An 18,482-nucleotide genomic window follows, 5' to 3' on the forward strand; every position below is an offset into this window, starting at 1 on the left:
AGCGGAGCGGCGCCTCCACAGGCCGACAGCGCCCCGGGGGCGAACCAGGGACAGACGGGGACCCCTTGGCTTCCCCAGGGGCCTCCAAGGGCACCTGCCCAAGGCCACCCAGCGCGCGGCGGCCGAGGGAGCGGAGCCGGACCTCCCAGCCGTCGGCGGGTCGGCGACCTCCCGGGGCCTTCCCACGGCTCGGCCAGCGCGTCACGGAGGGGGCGAGGGGGCGCCCGGGGCTGCGGCTGCGACGCAAGAAAGGGCCCTGGGAAAGGGCGGTGGCTGCGCCCCCGGGGCGGGGCCGGGGCGGGGCCCGACTTCCCGGCTCGCCGCCTGCGCCGCCGGCCGGGGACCCACGCAGCCCGCGTTCACGATGAAGCGGCCCCGGGAGCCGAGCGGCTCCGACAGCGAGTCCGACGGACCCATCGACGTGGGCCACGAGGGCGAGCTGAGGTAAGGCTGGCTGGGGGCGCTGGGCGCGCCGGGGCGAGCAGGCCGGGGAGCAAGCCGACGGGCCGGCGAGCGCGGAGCCAGTCCTGGAGCGACCGGGGTAGACGCAGGTGTGGCGCCACCGTTACGCGCACGAGTGCCCGGGATCCTGTGCGCTCTCGGCCGTTTAGGGCTCGAGATGCTGGGACGGAGGGAGAGTTCAGCTCGGGGTCTGAGGTCCGGTTGGAGATCTCTTTCTGTCCAAGTGAGGCTACTGGCGAGGACTTTTTTTTTTTTTAATTTATTTTTATTAAATTTATTTTTGGCTGCGTTGGGTCTTTGTTGCTGCGCGGGGGCTACTCTTCGTTGCGATGCGCGGACTTCTCATTGCGGTGGCTTCTCTTTGTTATGGAGCATGGGTTTCTAGGCGCGCGGGCTTCAGTAGTTGTGACACGTGGGCTCAGGAGTTGTGGCGAACGGGCTTAGTTGCTCCTCAGCATGTGGGATCTTCCTGGACCGGGGCTCGAACCCCTGTTCCCTGAGTTGGCAGGTGGATTCTTAACCACTGCGCTACCAGGGAGGGCTTTTCCCTGAAGATCTTAGGAAACCCTCATGGACTGTTGGTATCACACCCCCTGGTCCTGAAGTAGAGTAGTCACTACTCTGCAGTGACTATAAAGAGTAACCATACTTTCTTAATTTTACCCTAGCTGGGGTGCACTTTTCATATAGTACACACACACACACACACAGACACAAAACTTCCAGGGGAAGAAAATCTTTGGAATTAAGGTTTTAATATTGAAGAAAATAATCGCTGACTTGCCCATGGTCCTTGCAAGGGCCTAGACTCTGATTCCAGTGCTCTTTCTACTGCACCAGTCTGCTGTCAATATCTTTTAACTCTTGGTACGTTTTCTGACCCTGCTTCAAACCTGTAGAACAAACTGAACTTGTGTAAGTTCTGTTACGTCCCAGTTCTGTGACCAATCCAAGCTTCAGTTTCTTCATCTGAAAAATGGGTATAAATAATAGAACTGACCTCATAGGATAATTAGGAAAATCAGATGAGATAACCTATGTCAAGGGCTTCACACAGAGCCCAGCACGTAGCAAATGCTTAAGTAGTATCAGGCACCCAATATGTGATACTCAGAACCCTGAAAGAGCAGCAAGGACTGACTGGGAGTCTGCAGACTTGGGTCCCAGCCCCAAATCTGCCACCAAGTTACCGTGTGACCTTGGGGCATTGCTTTCCCTTTGTGAGCCTGTTTTCTCATCAGTAAAATAAAAGAGAACAGGGAGTGGGAAAAGGAAGCCTATCTGGTCCCTCCTGGCTCATCCAAACCTGACTCTCTAGAATAGATTTGAAAGGGGGATTCAGTTCATTCTTAGGGATGTTTCTGAGGGTATTTCATACTTTCAGTGATATCCAGTTTTCTGAGACCAGGGGGTCCTGCCTCAGTCACAAGTCCCAGTAAAGTGCCCCCAGCTTCCAATTCTTTTTAGCTTATAATAGGAGGTAATTTCCTGTCCATGAGGTTTTGGGGTATATAATAGCATTCCCTATGCAACTTAATAGCCTTTTAAAATTGTTGAGCAGAAACTGCTCTTTAGAGAATCAATTCTCTGAGTCTGTGCCTGCTAGGAGCAGGGGAAGGGCCCAGCACCATGGGGTGGGGGGTTGGCGGGGAGGTGTCTCAAGCTCAGTGTCATTGGGTCTTCATGAATCAGAGGCATGAAATTGGTGTCAGAGAGCTGGGCTGATTGGAGCTGCCTTCTGTCCTCCAAGAATTTGCAGCCTGGTCAGTGACCTGCCAGGTCACACAAAGTCCATGGACAGGATGGAAGATGGAAGGAGAGACAGACTGTGGGCTGTGAGGGCACCTGAGCAGGGAGAGGTCACTCACAACCAAAAGTGCAGGGAGGGCTTCCCTGGTGGCACAGTGGTTGAGAGTCCGTCTGCCGATGCAGGGGACATGGTTTCATGCCCCGGTCCGGGAGGATCCCAAATGCCGCGGAGCGGCTGGGCCCGTGAGCCATGGCCGCTGAGCCCGCGCGCCCGGAGCCTGTGCTCCGCAACTGGAGAGGCCACAGCAGTGAGAGGCCCACGTACCGCAAAAAAAAAAAAAAAAAAAAAGTGCAGGGAGAGCTTCCTGAAGGTGGTGGCATTTAGACTGTGGCATTTGGACTATGGCATAAAGGATCAGTAGGCAGTTTTTTTCCTATACATTTTTTCCTTTCAACTAGAGCCCATTTTTTTAGACTGTCTAGATTCTTAGGCGAGCAGACCCCCCCCCCCAGAGGAGAGAAACAGTTGGACATCTGGCAGAGGCCAACTTATAGACCCCTCTTTGTAGCACTCACCAAAGGGCCCTCCCCCCAGCAGACATCAATGCTTCAATTCAGGGAGCGCTGAACGATGCCTGCTGTGGCCCAGACCCTGGGCTGGGCGTGGGGGGCCCAGATGTATCCTGCTCAGCCTCTGCCCTCAGGGAACTCTCAGAGAAGAAGAGCTTCATGAACAAAGAAAGCCAGATGAACATTGGCAAGGGCCAGGGGACTGGAGCAGCCAGCCTCCCCAGGGTCAGAGGCAGGGTGCAAATCCGCCCCCACCCCCCGTAAGAGTAAAGAACAGGTTGTGTTCCATTGCCACTGTAGGCATCTGCCTGGTGGCAGTGTCCTGCCCCATATATGGGAATCACCCTTAGAGCTCCTATCTGAACACAGCCCCCTGACACATGGGGGTCCAAACTGAGAATATTGTCTCCACCCTCCCTCTGCAAAAATTTAATGAGCACCTGCCACGTCAGGCACTGGGTCAGGGTCTGTGGGTCATTTAAGGCACATGGTGGCCTTTGAAGTCTCACCACCATTAACTTGGGTAAGTGACTACCCTTTTCTGAATTCTAATTTTCTCCTTTACAAAATGGGGATGCTAATACCTTACCTCATAGGGTGAGGCTTTGATGAGGTAATGGACTTAAGGCACACAGCTCCCTGCTTTAGCACAAGGCAACTTCCAATGAAAGCTGCTCTCTAAGGGGTCGCCGTTCAGTTGGAGGGTGCCATGTCCGTGAGGCAGCATGGTCTAATGAAAAGCCTGGACATCTGAAGACTGGACTTTGTGTCTCTGTCACTCCAGCTATCAAGTGATTATTTTTCCTAAGTGTGAAATGGCCCAATAATATACTTAACTCATTGTATGATAAATGAGACAAGTGAACATGGAAGTGCTCTCTAGAACAAAAAGTACTGGCTATGAAATGTACATGGGGGGATGATGACTGTATGGGGAGCACTGGATGAAAAGCCAGTAGACTTGGCTCCAGTTCTGGAATTTCCTCTAATTTGCTGTGTGGCCTGGAGCAGATCGCTTCCCCTCTCTGAGTTTCCTCCTTTTACAAGTAGGCTCAGTGCTCTCTGAGAGCCCTTCATTGGAGACATTGTGATTCTGCCTTTGGCTGATGGAAAATGAGCGGGGTCACCTGCAAGGGCTCTTCGGCGGAGTTCCCAAAAAGGAAGTGAGGGTGAGCGCTGAGGGTAGTCAGGACTAGCAGCCAGACCACCTGGAAAGCTGCCCCTCCCCCAAGAGGCCACCCCAGAATTCTGGCTAGGGACCCCTTGAGGCCCACGGAGCAGATCTTGGGGGTCAACATATCTTCCCTGGGTCCATGAAAATCTGCCTTATTTTCAGACTCTCACACAAGAATCTCTCACACCCTCTCCCAATGTCAGGGCCAGATCCCAGCCTGGAAGAGAGCTAGCTCTGGCTGAGCTCTTGGGAGCTTTAAGGCTAAGGGGACTGGAGGGCTATTCAGACAGACAGGAAATAGGAATCAGGAGGGAAACAATGTTGATTTTGAAGCCAGAAGATGTGGATTCCCATGCTGGCTTTGCTCCTCAGCAGCTGCGTAGGCTGGGCAAGCTGCCTTACCTCCCCCGTGCCCAGCATCCTCATGTGTAAAATGGGGCTTCCCCTCAAAGGAGGGAAGTATATGTAGTGATGCCGAGAAAGCTGTGAAGTGAGGTTTGCCTGTGGGATACGGGAGTGGGGGGAGAGGGATAACACCGCAGAGACCCAGGAGAGTGGAAAAAGGGTGGCTGAGCTGAAAGGGGTGTGTCAGCCTCCAACAGATGGTCCCTGAGGAGGAATCAGGCTGAGAGGCAGTGACGTGAGCAGTGGTAACCCAATACCCCAGGAGACACCTTATCCAAGCTGCGGGGACAAAGGCCGTGTTTCTTAGTAGACCTTGGCCCTTGTGGCTTGTCCATACTGAAGCTTTGTAAACAAGCTGCCCTACAGATCTCAGGATCTGGCCACCTGAGCCCTGGATCTAGCTTGCTGACCCATCCCTCCCACGAGCTTTCACAGGCCTCTTACATTCTTGTCCAGATGTTTGGATGGAGATATCCTTTTCCAGATGTAGCTAGATGAAGCCAGGGACATAGCAGTAGGTTTGACAAACGTTGATCTGGTCTCCCATGCAACCTTATCTCTTTAAGCAGTCGATGAAAATGATCCAACCTCTAATGCCAAGAGGGTCGTCACGTGGGCTGGAACTCTCCCGGTGAGCCACACATGCCCCCATTCCACAAAGGCCTCAGACATAGATTTTTTTTTTTTTTAATATTTGTTTATTTGGCTGTGTCAGGTCTTAGTTGAGGCACGCGGGATCTTGGTTGAGGCCTGCAGGTTCTTTCGTTGCAGCACACGGGCTTCTCTTTAGCTGTGGCATGCGGGTTTTTCTCTCTCTAGTTGTGTAGTGCAGGCTCCAGGGTGCGTGGGCTCTGTAGTTTGCAGTGCGTGGGCTCTCTCGTTGAGGCGCACAAGCTCAGTAGTTGTGGCGCGCAGGCTTAGTTGCCCCGAGGCATGTGGGATCTTAGTTCCCCGACCAGGAATCGAACCCGCATCCCCTGCATTGGAAAGTGGATTCTTTACCACTGGACCGCCAGGGAAGTCCCAAGACATAGATTCTATGGTCTCACCTCTGTGTTCTCCGGTGATGCCAAAGATGAGGGCAGGAGGAGCTCAACCACGAGCTGAGTACTGGGTACAGCTTGCTGAGTACTGGGTACAGCTGTGAATGAGACAGATATGGTTCATGGCCTCATGGAACTTACAGACGTGATGGAGAGTTAGACATTAATCAAATAATCATATAAATATGATTTGTACCCAACAAATGGGTACAAATGCTATGAATGCAGGATGCTAGGATAGTGTAAAGCAGGGGGTATCAAGTGGGACGGGTGATGACATTTGAGTTGAGATCTGAAAGGTGGTAGAAGTTACTAGGCAAAGGGGCTGGGGCTTAGGGGTGGGGAGAGGGAGTGGACCACAGAGTTCTGTGCTAGGGGAACAGTATGTGCCACCACAGGAAGGAGTTAGTGCATTCACAGGCTGGAGCACACAGAGCAAAAGAGAATTGAGTCTAGGAGGTGACAGGGGCCTGTGGGGCTACCTGGAAGATGGTAGCCTTGATCCTAAAAGCATTGGGAAGGCCCTGCAAGAGAGTGACACGATCAGATTTGCATTTAGATGATCACTCTGCCCGCTTGTAGGAAGTAGTGGGTGTAATAGACTCCTGCAGTCTAGAAAGATGATGGAGGCTTGGTCCCGAGATCGGCAGTGCAGATAAGGGGGACAGGTGTGAGATGTATTTTAGACATGGAATGGGCAGGTTTTGATGGGGTAGGTGAGGACAGAGGAGGAATCAAAGATGGTGGCCTGGTGTCCACCTTGCAGAAGTGGGATATGGGTGCCTTCGTTGAGATGGGAACCTAGGCAGAAGAGGAGAGGTGGAGGCAAGCTCTTGGGTTCCTGTTCAGATGGGTGGCATTTCGCGTTCTGAAATAGCAGGGGAGTCACCTTGTCTAAAGTTATTTGTGGCTGTGATGTCTCCAGTGGGAGCTGGGCTCTGGAGGGCTGGGGCCTGGCTGAGGGCATCCAGTCCAGCCCTAGGTCTGAGTGGGGCCTCTGGCGTGTTGGCCAAGTGAATGATCCTAAGTGCAACCCAGAGAATCTCCTTCACTCCAAGAGAGCCTCTGAAGTGGGAACCATGAAGAGGGCAAGCAGTTGGGCTGAGGAGGATTTGGTCAGTCTGGGCAGGAAAAGCCCCAGAGGGCTGAGCCTCCTCCCGGTGATGGGAACTCCTGGGTTGCCAGCAAACATACATCCTTCAGCCAAGCCCGGGGACTGGAGGCCTGACACGATGCAGGGCTGGAGCCTTCTGGGGAGGCTGGGGCCACGTCCCGAGAGTCCGAGAGGGCCCTGTGACCCAGATGTCGCCTCCCCCTCGCCCGGGCCGCGCAGCGTGGGAGGAGGCGGCAGCTGCAGGCCGGGTGGAGGGCGGGCGACCGGCGCGCCCGGCCCGTGGGAAGCGGCGGCATCTGTTCTTTCCACGCTCGTTCCCAGCGGCTCCCTCTGAAACCTAACCCGCAGGCCCGGCCCCGCCGCCGCCGCCCGTGCCCTCGTCCGCCCCGCCCGGGGGATCGGGTTGCAGGAGCGGGGCGGCCGGGCTGCGGTTCCCCCGACGGCCGCGGCAGCAGCGAGGGCGAGGGGCGGCGAGGGGCCGGCGGCAAGGCCGAGCGGGTCAGGTCGGGGCGAGAGCCAAGCCCTCCCACCCATGGTCCCAGCCGCCGGCGACTCTGGGGCAGGAAGCTCTGTGCAGGGGAGGACCTGGCCCGGGGAGAAATGAGCCCCCGGGGACAAGGGGAGAGAAGGCGTCCCCACCCACGCCTGCCCTGCGCCTCTTCCCGGCCTGGGAGACCTCGGCCGCCTGGGAGGGGTCTGTGCCCGCCCACAGCCGGTCTCCGAGGTCAGCCCAGGCCAGGGAGACGGTCCTCTGAAAAATCAGTCTTTCTTTTCCTCTCCAGCCAGATGGCCCGGCCGCTGTCCACCCCCAGCCCTTCACAAATGCAAGCCAGGAAGAAACGCAGAGGGGTGAGTGTGTATCTCAGCAGAGCTGCCCTGAGTTCCCAGGGGCCTCGCGCAGAGAACCCTGGTCAGAAACACCACCAGGAAGCGACCCTGCCTGGGTTCAAGTCCCAGCTTTGCCAGTAGCTAGCTGGGTGACTTTGTGCAAGCCACTTAATCTCTGTGTGCCTCGTTTTCTCATCTGTGTAACTGAAATAATGATGGTACCTACCTCAAAGGGTTGTTTTGAAGTGAATTAATGTAATGCACTCAGAACAGAACCTGACGCACAATTAGCCACTATCGTTTATTCCAGCCCCCCCCTGCTTCTCTCTGAGCTCAGAACTTTCCTTCCCTCTTAGTGTGCTGAGGGGTAGGGAAGGGGGACAGAAGAAGGAAGAGCCCTTCCTTGCTCTTGGCCCTACTTTTCCCCCAGGATGCAGCTGTGCTTCTGCCCTGGGAGTCCAGAGACCAGCCCTGCCACTCACTCACCAAAAGACCTTAAGCAGCCACACCCACCCAGCCCTCGTTCTCTTTATCGGTAAAATGGGTGTTGTCATTTCTGTCCTGCTCTCAGTATTCCGCTGCCAGTATTGTGAGATGAGAGTGCGCTTGTGGGGATGAAAGGCCTTCCCAGCTGGAGAGAGCAATGCCTGGGACTCCTCAGACCTCATGACCCAGCACCTCAAGGGGTCTCCCTGGCCCAGGAGGGGCCTCCAGGACCTGCTCCAGTGCTGTGGCTGGTGTTCCTGTGCTAATTGGTTGGTGCCCTGCTGTATCAGTGGTTAAACGTTTTGGATACTACCCCTTAGATCAAGACAAGAGATCTGAGTTCTAGTCCCAGCCTTGCACTTCCTTGCTGTGTGACCTTAAGCAAATCCTGCCCCTCTCTGAAGCTCGTTTTCCTCTTCCATAAGATAAGAATGGATTTATCTCCCTGACAGAAATATTGTGACGGAAGATATGAGTCAGTGCCTGTCGAGGCGTGTTGGAAACTGTGATGAAGTGCCTACTTGGTTTTTGTTTGTTTGTTTGTTTCATCATTGTTTTTTAGATCATAGAGAAACGACGCCGGGACCGCATCAACAGCAGCCTTTCTGAACTGCGGCGCTTGGTCCCCACTGCCTTTGAGAAGCAGGTATGTGACATTGCTGAATGTGCTAGAGGAAATGCTGTGCGGGTGGCAGATAAGGGTCACTTCTCACGGCATCTCTTATTGATTGGTGGCAGCTGCCTGAAGTGCTGTGATATCATTTACTGATATCTGTTGATGGCCAAGAATAAGGGGGATGGAAATTCATATTTACTGAGGTGTCTCAGGGGTTGTGGCTTTATGTCCATCATCTGGTTGCACTGAATGCTCAGAATGATCCTGAAGGGTAGGGATTATTATGCACATTGCACAGGTAAGGAAACTGAAGCACAGAGAGGTGAAGTAACTTATACCAGATCACACAGCTAGTAAGTAGCAGAGCAGAACTGGACACAGACTGTGTGATCCTAAAGTGCCTTATTCCTCTGCACTACTGACATTTCCAGAACTATCTGAAAGTAGAACAGGCCGCTTGGGGAGTGAAGTCTCTGTCATTGAACATGCTGGAGTGGAGGGACTCCAGTGGAGAGTCAGACAGTTGAATCAATCAGACAACCTCAAAGATTCTCACCGTGCGCGCCAAGGCATGGTCATAGGTCCTGTGTCTTCCTTTCTGCTGGGGAGAACAAGTCAGTCATTCCACAGACATTCACCAAAACCTTCACAAGTCCAGCCATGAACTAGACCTGGTACCTACCTTCAAGGGACCCACATGGAGAGTCCGACCCTCAGGTTTCATCTGGGAGACCAGGTGATGCTGGAGGCTTCGGAAACACTCCTCAAGAGAGAGAATGGAGGAAGAGCAGATGCTTTGGAATAAGACAGTGAGCCCGATCTTGGGTGTGTGTGGCGAGTGTGAAGTTGGATTCCCGGTAAAGCTGGTCTAGGAGGCAGGTGAGGATGCAGGAGTGACATTCTGGTGATGGTGCCTGAAGCCATGGAGGTAGAGGGGACCCTCCGAGGAGAGCGAGAAAAAAGTGAGCCATCACCCACTGGGAACACCACCGTTTTAAGAGACAGAGCAAGAAAGCAGGGGAGGGGGGCTTTCAGGAAGGATGGTCAGCAATGTGGTGGACAGGTGGGCTAAAATGAGAACTGAAGAGAATGGGTTAGATCTGGTGGGCTTGGCTAAAGCAGAAGCCCGATCGCAGGCAGTGGTGGAGTGGGGGGAGGAGGAGAAGACTGAGGTCGTGAGTGCTGATGACGCCATGCTGGGGAGGAGGGCGACAGAGGTCAGCTGAAGGCCGCCACTCTTCTGTCTTCTGTACACACAGGGCTCCTCCAAGCTGGAGAAAGCCGAGGTCCTGCAGATGACGGTAGATCACTTGAAAATGCTCCACGCCACTGGCGGGACAGGTACTGATGCTCTACTTTCCTGGAACCATTCCTGCAGCCAATATTTGGGGGCTGGGCCCTGGGAATACTTTGGTGAGCAGAGTAGATGTGGTCCCTGACCTCATGGAGCTCACAGTTCACAGAGGGGCTGAAGCAGATCCAGGTGGAACGTTCGCAAAGCTTGTCTTTCTTCTTTTGGCATTGCCCTCTCGGCTTTTATTGTCTCCATGTGTCCTAGCCCTTTCCTCAACTCCACTCCTTCCAGCCTTGAACCTTGGAGGAGCTCTTCTACAACAGATTACTGATCCCCCTGCCACCAGGGCCTCGTTAAGCATCAGCCTGAATGAGCTTATTCTCACCGTGATCCCAGTGGGAGAGACATGCCTGAGATTTTTAGCCACAGCACTTCGCTCGTGTGCCAAGCCACCGGTCTAGGCTTCTGAGCTCTTGTGTCCTTGGCAGTGCTGGGGGGATATGTCACGCTCACCGCTGAAGATCAGTCGTGGGATTTTAGTAGGATGCGAATGTTAACGCATTCTGTTATTTTGAGCTAGTCCGCTACAAAAAAGTCACGGAATTGTGGCTTTTAAAAGACTTCTGGACAGATGGAAATTCTGTGTGCCTGAAGCCGCTCTGTGTGTTTCGGTAATTTCACAATTGGGAAACCTTGAAAGCTCCACTGACCTTGGCTCCAAAGCCTTAAGTCTTGAAGCCTTAACTTGCTACCCCCTCAAGGGGATGGTTGCGTGTTAAGCAGCCCAGCCTGGTGCCTCTCAAGCCTCGGCGGGCAGCAGTGTCATGTAGGGGCTGACAGCGTCGTGGGTCACAGCCCAGAGATCCCGAAGCAGTAAGTGTGGATTGGAGTTTAGGAATCTGCCAGTTTAGCAAACACGACCGATGATCCTGCTGCAGGTGGTCACTTGAAGAACTTGTGCCAAAGGAATGCACAGCCAACGGTGGAAACTGTCTCTAATCAGCCAGTGGGGGAGGAATTTCAAGCTACATTTATATTTATCCAATTAAAAGAAAACTAGTGACTAATATTTGGGCAGCATTTTATAGTTTTCCAAATGCTTTCTCTAACGTTATCTCATTTGATTCTCACAAGAACCTCGAGGGTGGGTGTTGCTGCCCTCACTGTTTTCTGGCTAAGGGCTGATGGGAAGACAGAGAATTGGCTTGGAGCGCTGGCTTTGCATGTGAACACTGAGTTTACTACTTACTAGCTTTAGGACCTTGGACAAATGATTTAAGCTCTTTATTCCTCAGTTTCCTTATCTCTAAAATGAGAATAATGCTAGGGGTTTTTAAAATATAACTTTATTTATTTATGGCTGCGTTGGGTCTTCGTTGCGGTGCGCGGGCTTCTCATTGCAGTGGCTTCTCTTATTGTGGAGCACGGGCTCTAGGCACGCGGGCTTCAGTAGTTGTGACACGCGGGCTCAGTAGTTGTGGCTCGCGGGCTCTAGAGCGCAGGCTCAGTAGTTGTGGTGCGTGGGCTTAGTTGCTCTGTGGCATGTGGGATCTTCCTGGACCAGGGCTCAAACCCGTGTCCCCTGCATTGGCAGGAGGATTCTTAACCACTTCCCCATAATGGTTATAATGATAGGTTTTTATGAGGTTTAAATTAGCTAATGCAAATTAAGTGCTTAGGAAGAACTCAGCAAATGTTAGTGAAAAAAGAACAGTGAACAGAGAAAGGTGATGGGATTTGCTCAAAGTTGCACAACTAAGTAGACAGCAGAGCCAGGTCTCACCGCCTAGGAGGCCTGGCTCCAAACATCATCTCCTGCCAAGCTGTTCCTCTGTGGGGACCTCAGCCGTGAACCAGGGACCCGATATTTGCTACCATGATCATGAAGCCAGTGCTCACTGGGGCTGTTCTGTCTTTGCCCAGAAGGTGGTCGAGAGACGGGCAGGTGTGGAGAAGCTGTGAGAATGTGAATACTTCTGCAGGCAGTCCCCCTGGTCATCCCACACTGAAGTCAAGCCAAAGACAGGGTCCCTGGCCTGAGGGCAGCAGCTGAGGACCAGAGTGAGGTCCTGCTTTCTAGACTGCCCTTTGGGCTGGGGAACAAACTCCAATGCTTATGGGGGCCAAACCAGTCATATAAATGATAGCTAACTTTTCATTTGTTAAGCATTTCTGTGCACCATTTCATTTTGCCCCCCCCCCCGTCTGTACATGGCAGGGCCTGTTAATATACCCATTTCACAGCTAAGGAAATCAAGGCATGGAGAGATTGAGACTTGTCCATAGTCAGGGCGCTAGTTAAGTCCATGGTCAAGCAGCTGGCCCCCAAAGACCTCATGCTTCGTTGCTACCCTATGCTCTCCTCTCCAAGGAGTCTCCCAGCTCTGATGGCTGCTGTCACCACCTCCCAGCATCTGCCCCCATCAACAGGCAGGGTTGTACTACACCTCCACGTGCACAACGCTTTCACATCTGGCAGGTGTCTATTTAAATGAAGTTATCTGGGCCGCAGATTTCCTTCTTTGGGTTAATCATGAATGGTGATGAAGATAACACTATACATTTTATAATGCTCCACAGTTTAGTGAACTCATTTGATCCGCACAGTCCACCCGCTCTACCCCAGTAGGGATGATTATTCCCACTTTAAGATGGTGAGACTGGGGCTCAGAGAGGTGAGGTGACGTGCCCAAGGTCACCCAGGGGGTGAGTGGGGAAAGCAGGTCCAGAGCTCATTGCTGACCCCAGGCTCAGTGCTTGTCTCCTGCCTGGCATGCCCTCATCGTGCCTCACTTTGCAGGATTCTTTGATGCTCGAGCCCTGGCAGTCGACTTCCGGAGCATCGGTTTTCGGGAGTGCCTTACCGAGGTCGTCAGGTACCTGGGGGTCCTGGAAGGGCCCAGCAGCCGTGCAGACCCGGTGCGGATTCGCCTTCTCTCCCACCTCAACAGCTATGCAGCCGAGATGGAACCTTCACCCATGCCCACTGGGCCCCTGGCCTTTCCTGCCTGGCCCTGGTCCTTCTTCCATAGCTGTCCAGGGCTATCTGCCCCGAGCAGCCAGCTCGCCATCCTAGGAAGAGTGCCTGGCCCCATCCTCCCCGGCACCTCCTCTCTGGCTTACCCCATCCCGGCCTTCAGAACCAGTCCCTTGCGCAGAGCCACTGGCACCATCCTGCCAGCCCGGAGGAATTTGCTGCCCAGTCGAGGGGCATCTTCTACCCGGAGGGCCCGCCCCCCCGAGAGGCCAGCCGCACCCCTGCCTCCCAGTGGCAGGGCTGCCAGGAGCAGCCACATGGCACCCCTCCTGCGATCCTCTTCCCCCGCCCCTCCTGGCATTGTGGGGTCTCCTGCTTATGTGGCTGTTCCCGGGTCTTCCCAGGGGGCAGCTGGGAGGCCAGCAGGAGCTGTGCTCTGCCACTCCTGGGTCTCTGAAATCACTGAAGTCGGGGCTTTCTGAGCTGGCTTTGCCCCCGGGAATGAGGAGAGTTCTTTTTCCAGGAGCTCTAAAGATGGCGTTGCCTTTTCTGCTCTGTTTTCCGGACTGGTTCATATATGAAGGTGTCTTCTTCACCCAGCAGAGGCCCCCTTCTCCTTTGGCCCCTCTCCCCTCCTCACTGCTTGTCCCAGCTTCTCCTGGGGCTGTTCTGATCTCAGAAGCTTGGTCTCATGTTTTCCCTGGAGAGATGAGTCCCAGGAGAGCCCCCCAAGAGCTGTACCCAGACCCCTCTCCTGCCCCAGGACACATGGGCAGTAGGCATTAATCTCAGGTTGGGGAACAACGCTTTAACCTAAAAGGCACAATGACCTAAGGCACGCTGCTCCCCTAGAGATCAGACCCCAGCCAAGAGCAGTGACTGCCTGGCTGCAGCCTTCCCAGGCCCCCAGGGGTCGGAACATAGTGTCTGTCTCACTTCCTGAGACAGTAACCACACAGGGGCCACAAAGAGGTCTCCTGGGAACCCTGTCTGCCCCAGCCCACCTGTCTCCCGCCCACTGCAGTGAACCCAGAACAGACCTGCTGTCCACCACGGCCAAGGCTGGGGACTGGGAGCCCAGCAGGGCCCGTTCCTGCCCTCTTGCCAGCTGCCGACACCTACCCTCCAGCTGACCAGCAGTTCCCTGCACACAGCTGGGAGGTCTCTGGGCTCCGTGACAGGGTGTACTCACCACCAGGCCTCGGACGGCGTCCCCAGACAGGAGCCAGGCTTGAGCCACAGAGAACCCAGGTCCCTGCCTACCACACGGTCACCGTCCTCCAGGCCTGTAGTCCCGTCAGATGCACAGTGCGGAGGCCATGTTCCCACGTGATGGCGCCCCGAGAGGAATCCTCTTGGGATTCAGCACCAGACGTTTGTGCTGCCTGTTTTGCATCCGACTCACGGGGCCCAGACTGCTGGGACCGCCAAGGGCTGTCAGGCTGGACGAAAATAACTGCGAGGAGGGGCGAGAGGAAGGACAGTCAGAGGCGGCTCAGCCCTTCAAGGTCACACAGTGGGTCGAGGGCCTGAGATCCTGTTCACCCGGGATTCCACGCGGCTGGCTCTGCTCAAAGGCCATGCATGGCGTTACCCAGCTTCAGCCCAGGCCACTTTCCCTCTAACAGAGGGAACTAATGGCCCAGAGACCTTTCCCAGTGGAGCAGCAGGAACTGGACAAGACAGGGGCAGACCAGAAGCGACACACAGCCGGCCCAGTGCTGCCAGATGGTTGTTAAAATGTAGAAACACTTCTGTGCTCACTGACAAACCTGCTTTCCCTGAGTGTTCCCACCACATGGCTTTTCTCCCAGGACCCCGTGCTGGTTAATGCCCGGCCGACCCAAGGCCGTGGGGCCCTCCAGCTGGCAAGTCATTGGTGCTTATTCTGCACTGGTTATTAAATGCTTCTGATGTCACCCCTGGAAGAGTCTCCCACTCCCGTCCTTTGATGGAACTACCCTCCCCAGAGGCTGAATTGAGGAGACTCCATGAGCTCAAAAAGTAGAGTCTGCAAAAGCCCTGGGGAAAAAGGGCCCTTTCAGAGAAGTGGGTAGGAGGGCAGAGATCATTTAAATGACCCAGAAAGCTCTTTTGAGAAGGCAAATTCCTCAAGGAGGGATAAAGAACTAAAGTCTTTCTTTTACTCCACAGTGTGAGGTCGTTGGATCAGATATTGCTCTCCTCCTGGACCCATCTGCGTGTCCAGCAGGGAGGAGGTGTCATTTCAGGGAGTGGGTCACTGGCCAGGAGTGCTCCTGAGGTAGACAGAGATAGAGGGAAATAGCGAGGGAGGGAAGGCAGTCAGCAGGCTCCCAGGATTTGGGAGGGGGGGCAGAGGGAGGTGGCAGAAGGCAAAGACCAACTTCACTGTTTTCACAAGGGGCGGGAAGAACGGCGCTCCCCACCCCTCCCCCTCCTCCCCTGCACTCTCCCCTTCCCCCTCCTCCCCTGCACCTCCCCCTCCCCCTCCCCTCTCCCCCTCCCCCCTCCCCTGCACTCTCCCCCTCCCCCTCCTCCCCTGCACTCTCCCCCTCCCCTCCTCCCCTGCACTCTCCCCCTCTCCCTCCTCCCCTGCACTCTCCCCCTCCCCCTCCTCCCCTGCACTCTCCCCCTCCCCTCCTCCCCTGCACTCTCCCCCTCCCCTCCTCCCCTGCACTCTCCCCCTCCCCCTCCTCCCCTGCACTCTCCCCTTCCCCCTCCTCCCCTGCACCTCCCCCTCCCCCTCCCCTCTCCCCCTCCCCCCTCCCCTGCACTCTCCCCCTCCCCCTCCTCCCCTGCACTCTCCCCCTCCCCTCCTCCCCTGCACTCTCCCCCTCTCCCTCCTCCCCTGCACTCTCCCCCTCCCCCTCCTCCCCTGCACTCTCCCCCTCCCCTCCTCCCCTGCACTCTCCCCCTCCCCCTCCTCCCCTGCACTCTCCCCCTCCCCCTCCTCCCCTGCACTTTCCCCTCCCCCTGCTCCCCTGCACTCTCCCCCTCCCTGGCCACTGCAGGTGGTGGCTCACTGCTCCCAAGATACCAGGGCAGTTTTCCAGTCCTGCAGTTTGACCACTCCCTAGCCCAAGAATCCAACATTTACTCATGGCGGGACGGTGGGAAACACATTTTCATATTTCAAATACCCAACTCCAAAAGAACCAGTTGACACCGTTGAATGAGGTGGAAATGGCCCAGAACTTTGAGCATCTTAGTTGCTCTTAGGTTCATTCTCCCTGAGAGATTGTGCGGGGAAAGGTGACTGTGTGTATTGGTTTCTGTGGTTGAGAACTCATATGTTCGTTTATATTCCCAAGCCTTTCTGGTGCCCCTGACTCCCACCCCATCACTGGGGTTGTCGCAGACATTCAATAAAGTTTTTTTTTTCTTTAGCTCTTCTGGAAACCTCTGCAAGGTTCTACTTCTTAAATATCTCTGGAGTCCATCTACTTCTCTCTGATCCCACAGCCTTCACCCTGGTCTGGCCACATCACTTCTCCCCAGATCACTGCCCTCCAAAAGGTCGCTTTGCTTCCTTCCTGCTTTGCCAATCAGTTCTCAACACAACCAGAGAGAGCTTTAAACACGCAAACCGTATCATATCAACTCTGGTTTAAAATCCTTACCCTATTATTCTAAGGATAAAATCCAAGCTCTTCCTCATCTGGTCGCAAACTCACTTCCAGATCTTTTCTTGCCAATCCCAATCTTGTTCCCTGTGCTTCTGCCGCCCTGGCCTTCCTTCATTTCTTCCACATTCCAACCTCATTCCCACCTCCAGGACTTTGCACATGCTGTGCCCTTTGCCCAGAATGTTCTTCCTCTGCCCTTTGCAGGCTGAGCTCTTCATGCCCTCAGGCCTTGGCATAAATGCCACCTCCTCAGAGAGGCCTTCCCTGACTACTGGGCTTGAATCTATCTCAACGTCCTCTATCTTTTTGTTGTTGTTCTCATATGGAAATGACCATTGCACATCCATTTGTGTATTTACTTGCTGGTTGCTCCCCCACCAGCACGTAAGCTCCGTGAGGCCAGGGACCATGCCTGGTTTGCACTCCACCCTGTATCCAGTGCCAGCCATGGTACCTGGCTCAACGTCAGGGTTCAATATATATTTGTTGAATAAATGAACTGGGGGAGGTGAGGAATCTTCTAGACTCGTGTTGGATGGTACACGCTCCTCTAGGGGTGAATCTCCTGCTGGCCAACTTTAGGGGGGGGCTGGAGAGCAAAGTGAGAGCCAGGGCCAGGGGCCTGGAAGTCCTGGCAGATGGTGAAGGGATTCTGGCCAAAGAAAAGCACGAGCGTGCTTGCTCTGGAGTGCATGCTGACAGCTGAGAACGGGCGGGCCGTCCCTGCCAGAAGGTCTTGTTCTCCACTCTTGGCCCAGCTCTCCCCCATGGATTTGGCTTGCAACAAACCCAGGCAACCTTCGCAGAGGTCTGCTCCGTGCCAGGCCAGGCATGGCAGAGCCAGAGGTGACGAGGACTCTGTCCCCCTGAGGGGGTGCACCCTCTGTCTAAGTGACAGTTGGGTGGGATGAGAGTGGAGAGAGAGGTCTGTTGAGAAGGCTGAGGGGTATCAGCCTCTGCCTAGGGGGGTCATGGGGGAAGAGAGTGCTGGAAGGAAGCCTTCCCGGAGGAGGACGAAGGGAGGCATTCTAACCGCGGGGGGGGGGGGGGGGAGGACGTCGTCAAGGGCAGCTCTGGAAGTTGGCCTGAGGTGAGCACTGGCCTTCAGTGGCAGAGCGAAAGGCAGGCTAGTCTGGGCACTGAAGCCAGACTTCCTGGGTTGAGGCCCCATCTCTGTTCACTTATCAGGGCTGAGGCCTTGGGCGAGTTACTTAACACCCCTGAACCTCAACCTTCTCATCTTTAGAACAGGGATGATGCCGTAATAGCTACTGTTAACTGAGCAGTAACTACACACCAGACACTGTGCTAAATGCTTTTCTTAGAATGTCCCCATTTTACAATAAGGAAACTGGGCCAAGACATATTCTCCTGAAGTTAGGTGACAAGTGAATGGGATAGCACATATAAAGCCCTTGGTACAATGCCTGGGTCAAGTGAAACACTCAGTCCATTTTAGCCATTAGTGTCATTAATGGAAAGAGGCTGGATCCAAGTTGTGAGTGCCATGCAGAGTTTAGACTCCAGCCTGTAGGCAGTGAGAGCCATGGAAAGTGTTGCCAGGTGAATGCCAAGTTTAGACCTTGTTTAAGAAACTCCTGTTTGGGGTGGTGTGGACGACTGGGAGGAGAGTATTCGGACTCAGTGCCACCTATTCATTGGAAACACCTAGATGCTTTGGAGACATAACAGTGTCCAGGCCCTAGAGGTGATGATTGAACTCACCTGCAGTGGGGCTCAGGCACCCCATAAGGAAGTGTGAAGAATCAGGATTTCTTTCCTAGTCAAGGTGAATTTCAGTTCCATTAGTGAGCTGGACTCCAGCTTATGAGCCTGAAGAGGTTGCTGCTTTCTGAGAAGTGAAGCAGAACTTAATTTCCACAAGGGCATGTCTGTCCTCCAGCCCCATCCCAGTCTTGGGCCTATAGTAGATACTTAAGAAACTTTATGTGTTGAAAGCCTTAGGAACTTGTGCAGTTGGCCCTATGTGTTTGTGGCTTCCGTATCCACAGATTCAACCAACCACGGATCAAAACCAATTTTTTTTAATTCCAGTAACTTCCAAAAGGCAAAACTTGAATTTTCCCCAGCCAGCAACTATTTACATAGCACTTACATTGTATTAGGTATTATAAGTAATCTAGAGATGATTTAAA

The 18,482-nt window shown here is 54.3% G+C and overlaps 1 protein-coding gene across 1 annotated transcript; it reads left to right on the forward strand.

Moving 5' to 3' along the window:
• The first annotated feature begins 302 nt into the window (after nucleotides 1–302).
• HEYL (hes related family bHLH transcription factor with YRPW motif like) lies at nucleotides 303–15,149 on the forward strand. The gene is made up of 5 exons (XM_022575348.2): nucleotides 303–444; nucleotides 7,300–7,366; nucleotides 8,394–8,477; nucleotides 9,707–9,788; nucleotides 12,542–15,149. Exons 1-5 carry the CDS (start codon nucleotides 365–367, stop codon nucleotides 13,198–13,200), a joined length of 972 nt encoding a protein of 323 aa, XP_022431056.2. The 5' UTR covers nucleotides 303–364; the 3' UTR covers nucleotides 13,201–15,149.
• The last annotated feature ends 3,333 nt before the right edge of the window (nucleotides 15,150–18,482 follow it).

Source organism: Delphinapterus leucas, chromosome 1, assembly GCF_059928025.1.
Source record: "Delphinapterus leucas isolate spDelLeu-1000000601 "Yukka" chromosome 1, BTC_Dleu_Yukka2, whole genome shotgun sequence".
Classification (NCBI taxonomy): Eukaryota; Metazoa; Chordata; class Mammalia; order Artiodactyla; family Monodontidae; genus Delphinapterus; species Delphinapterus leucas.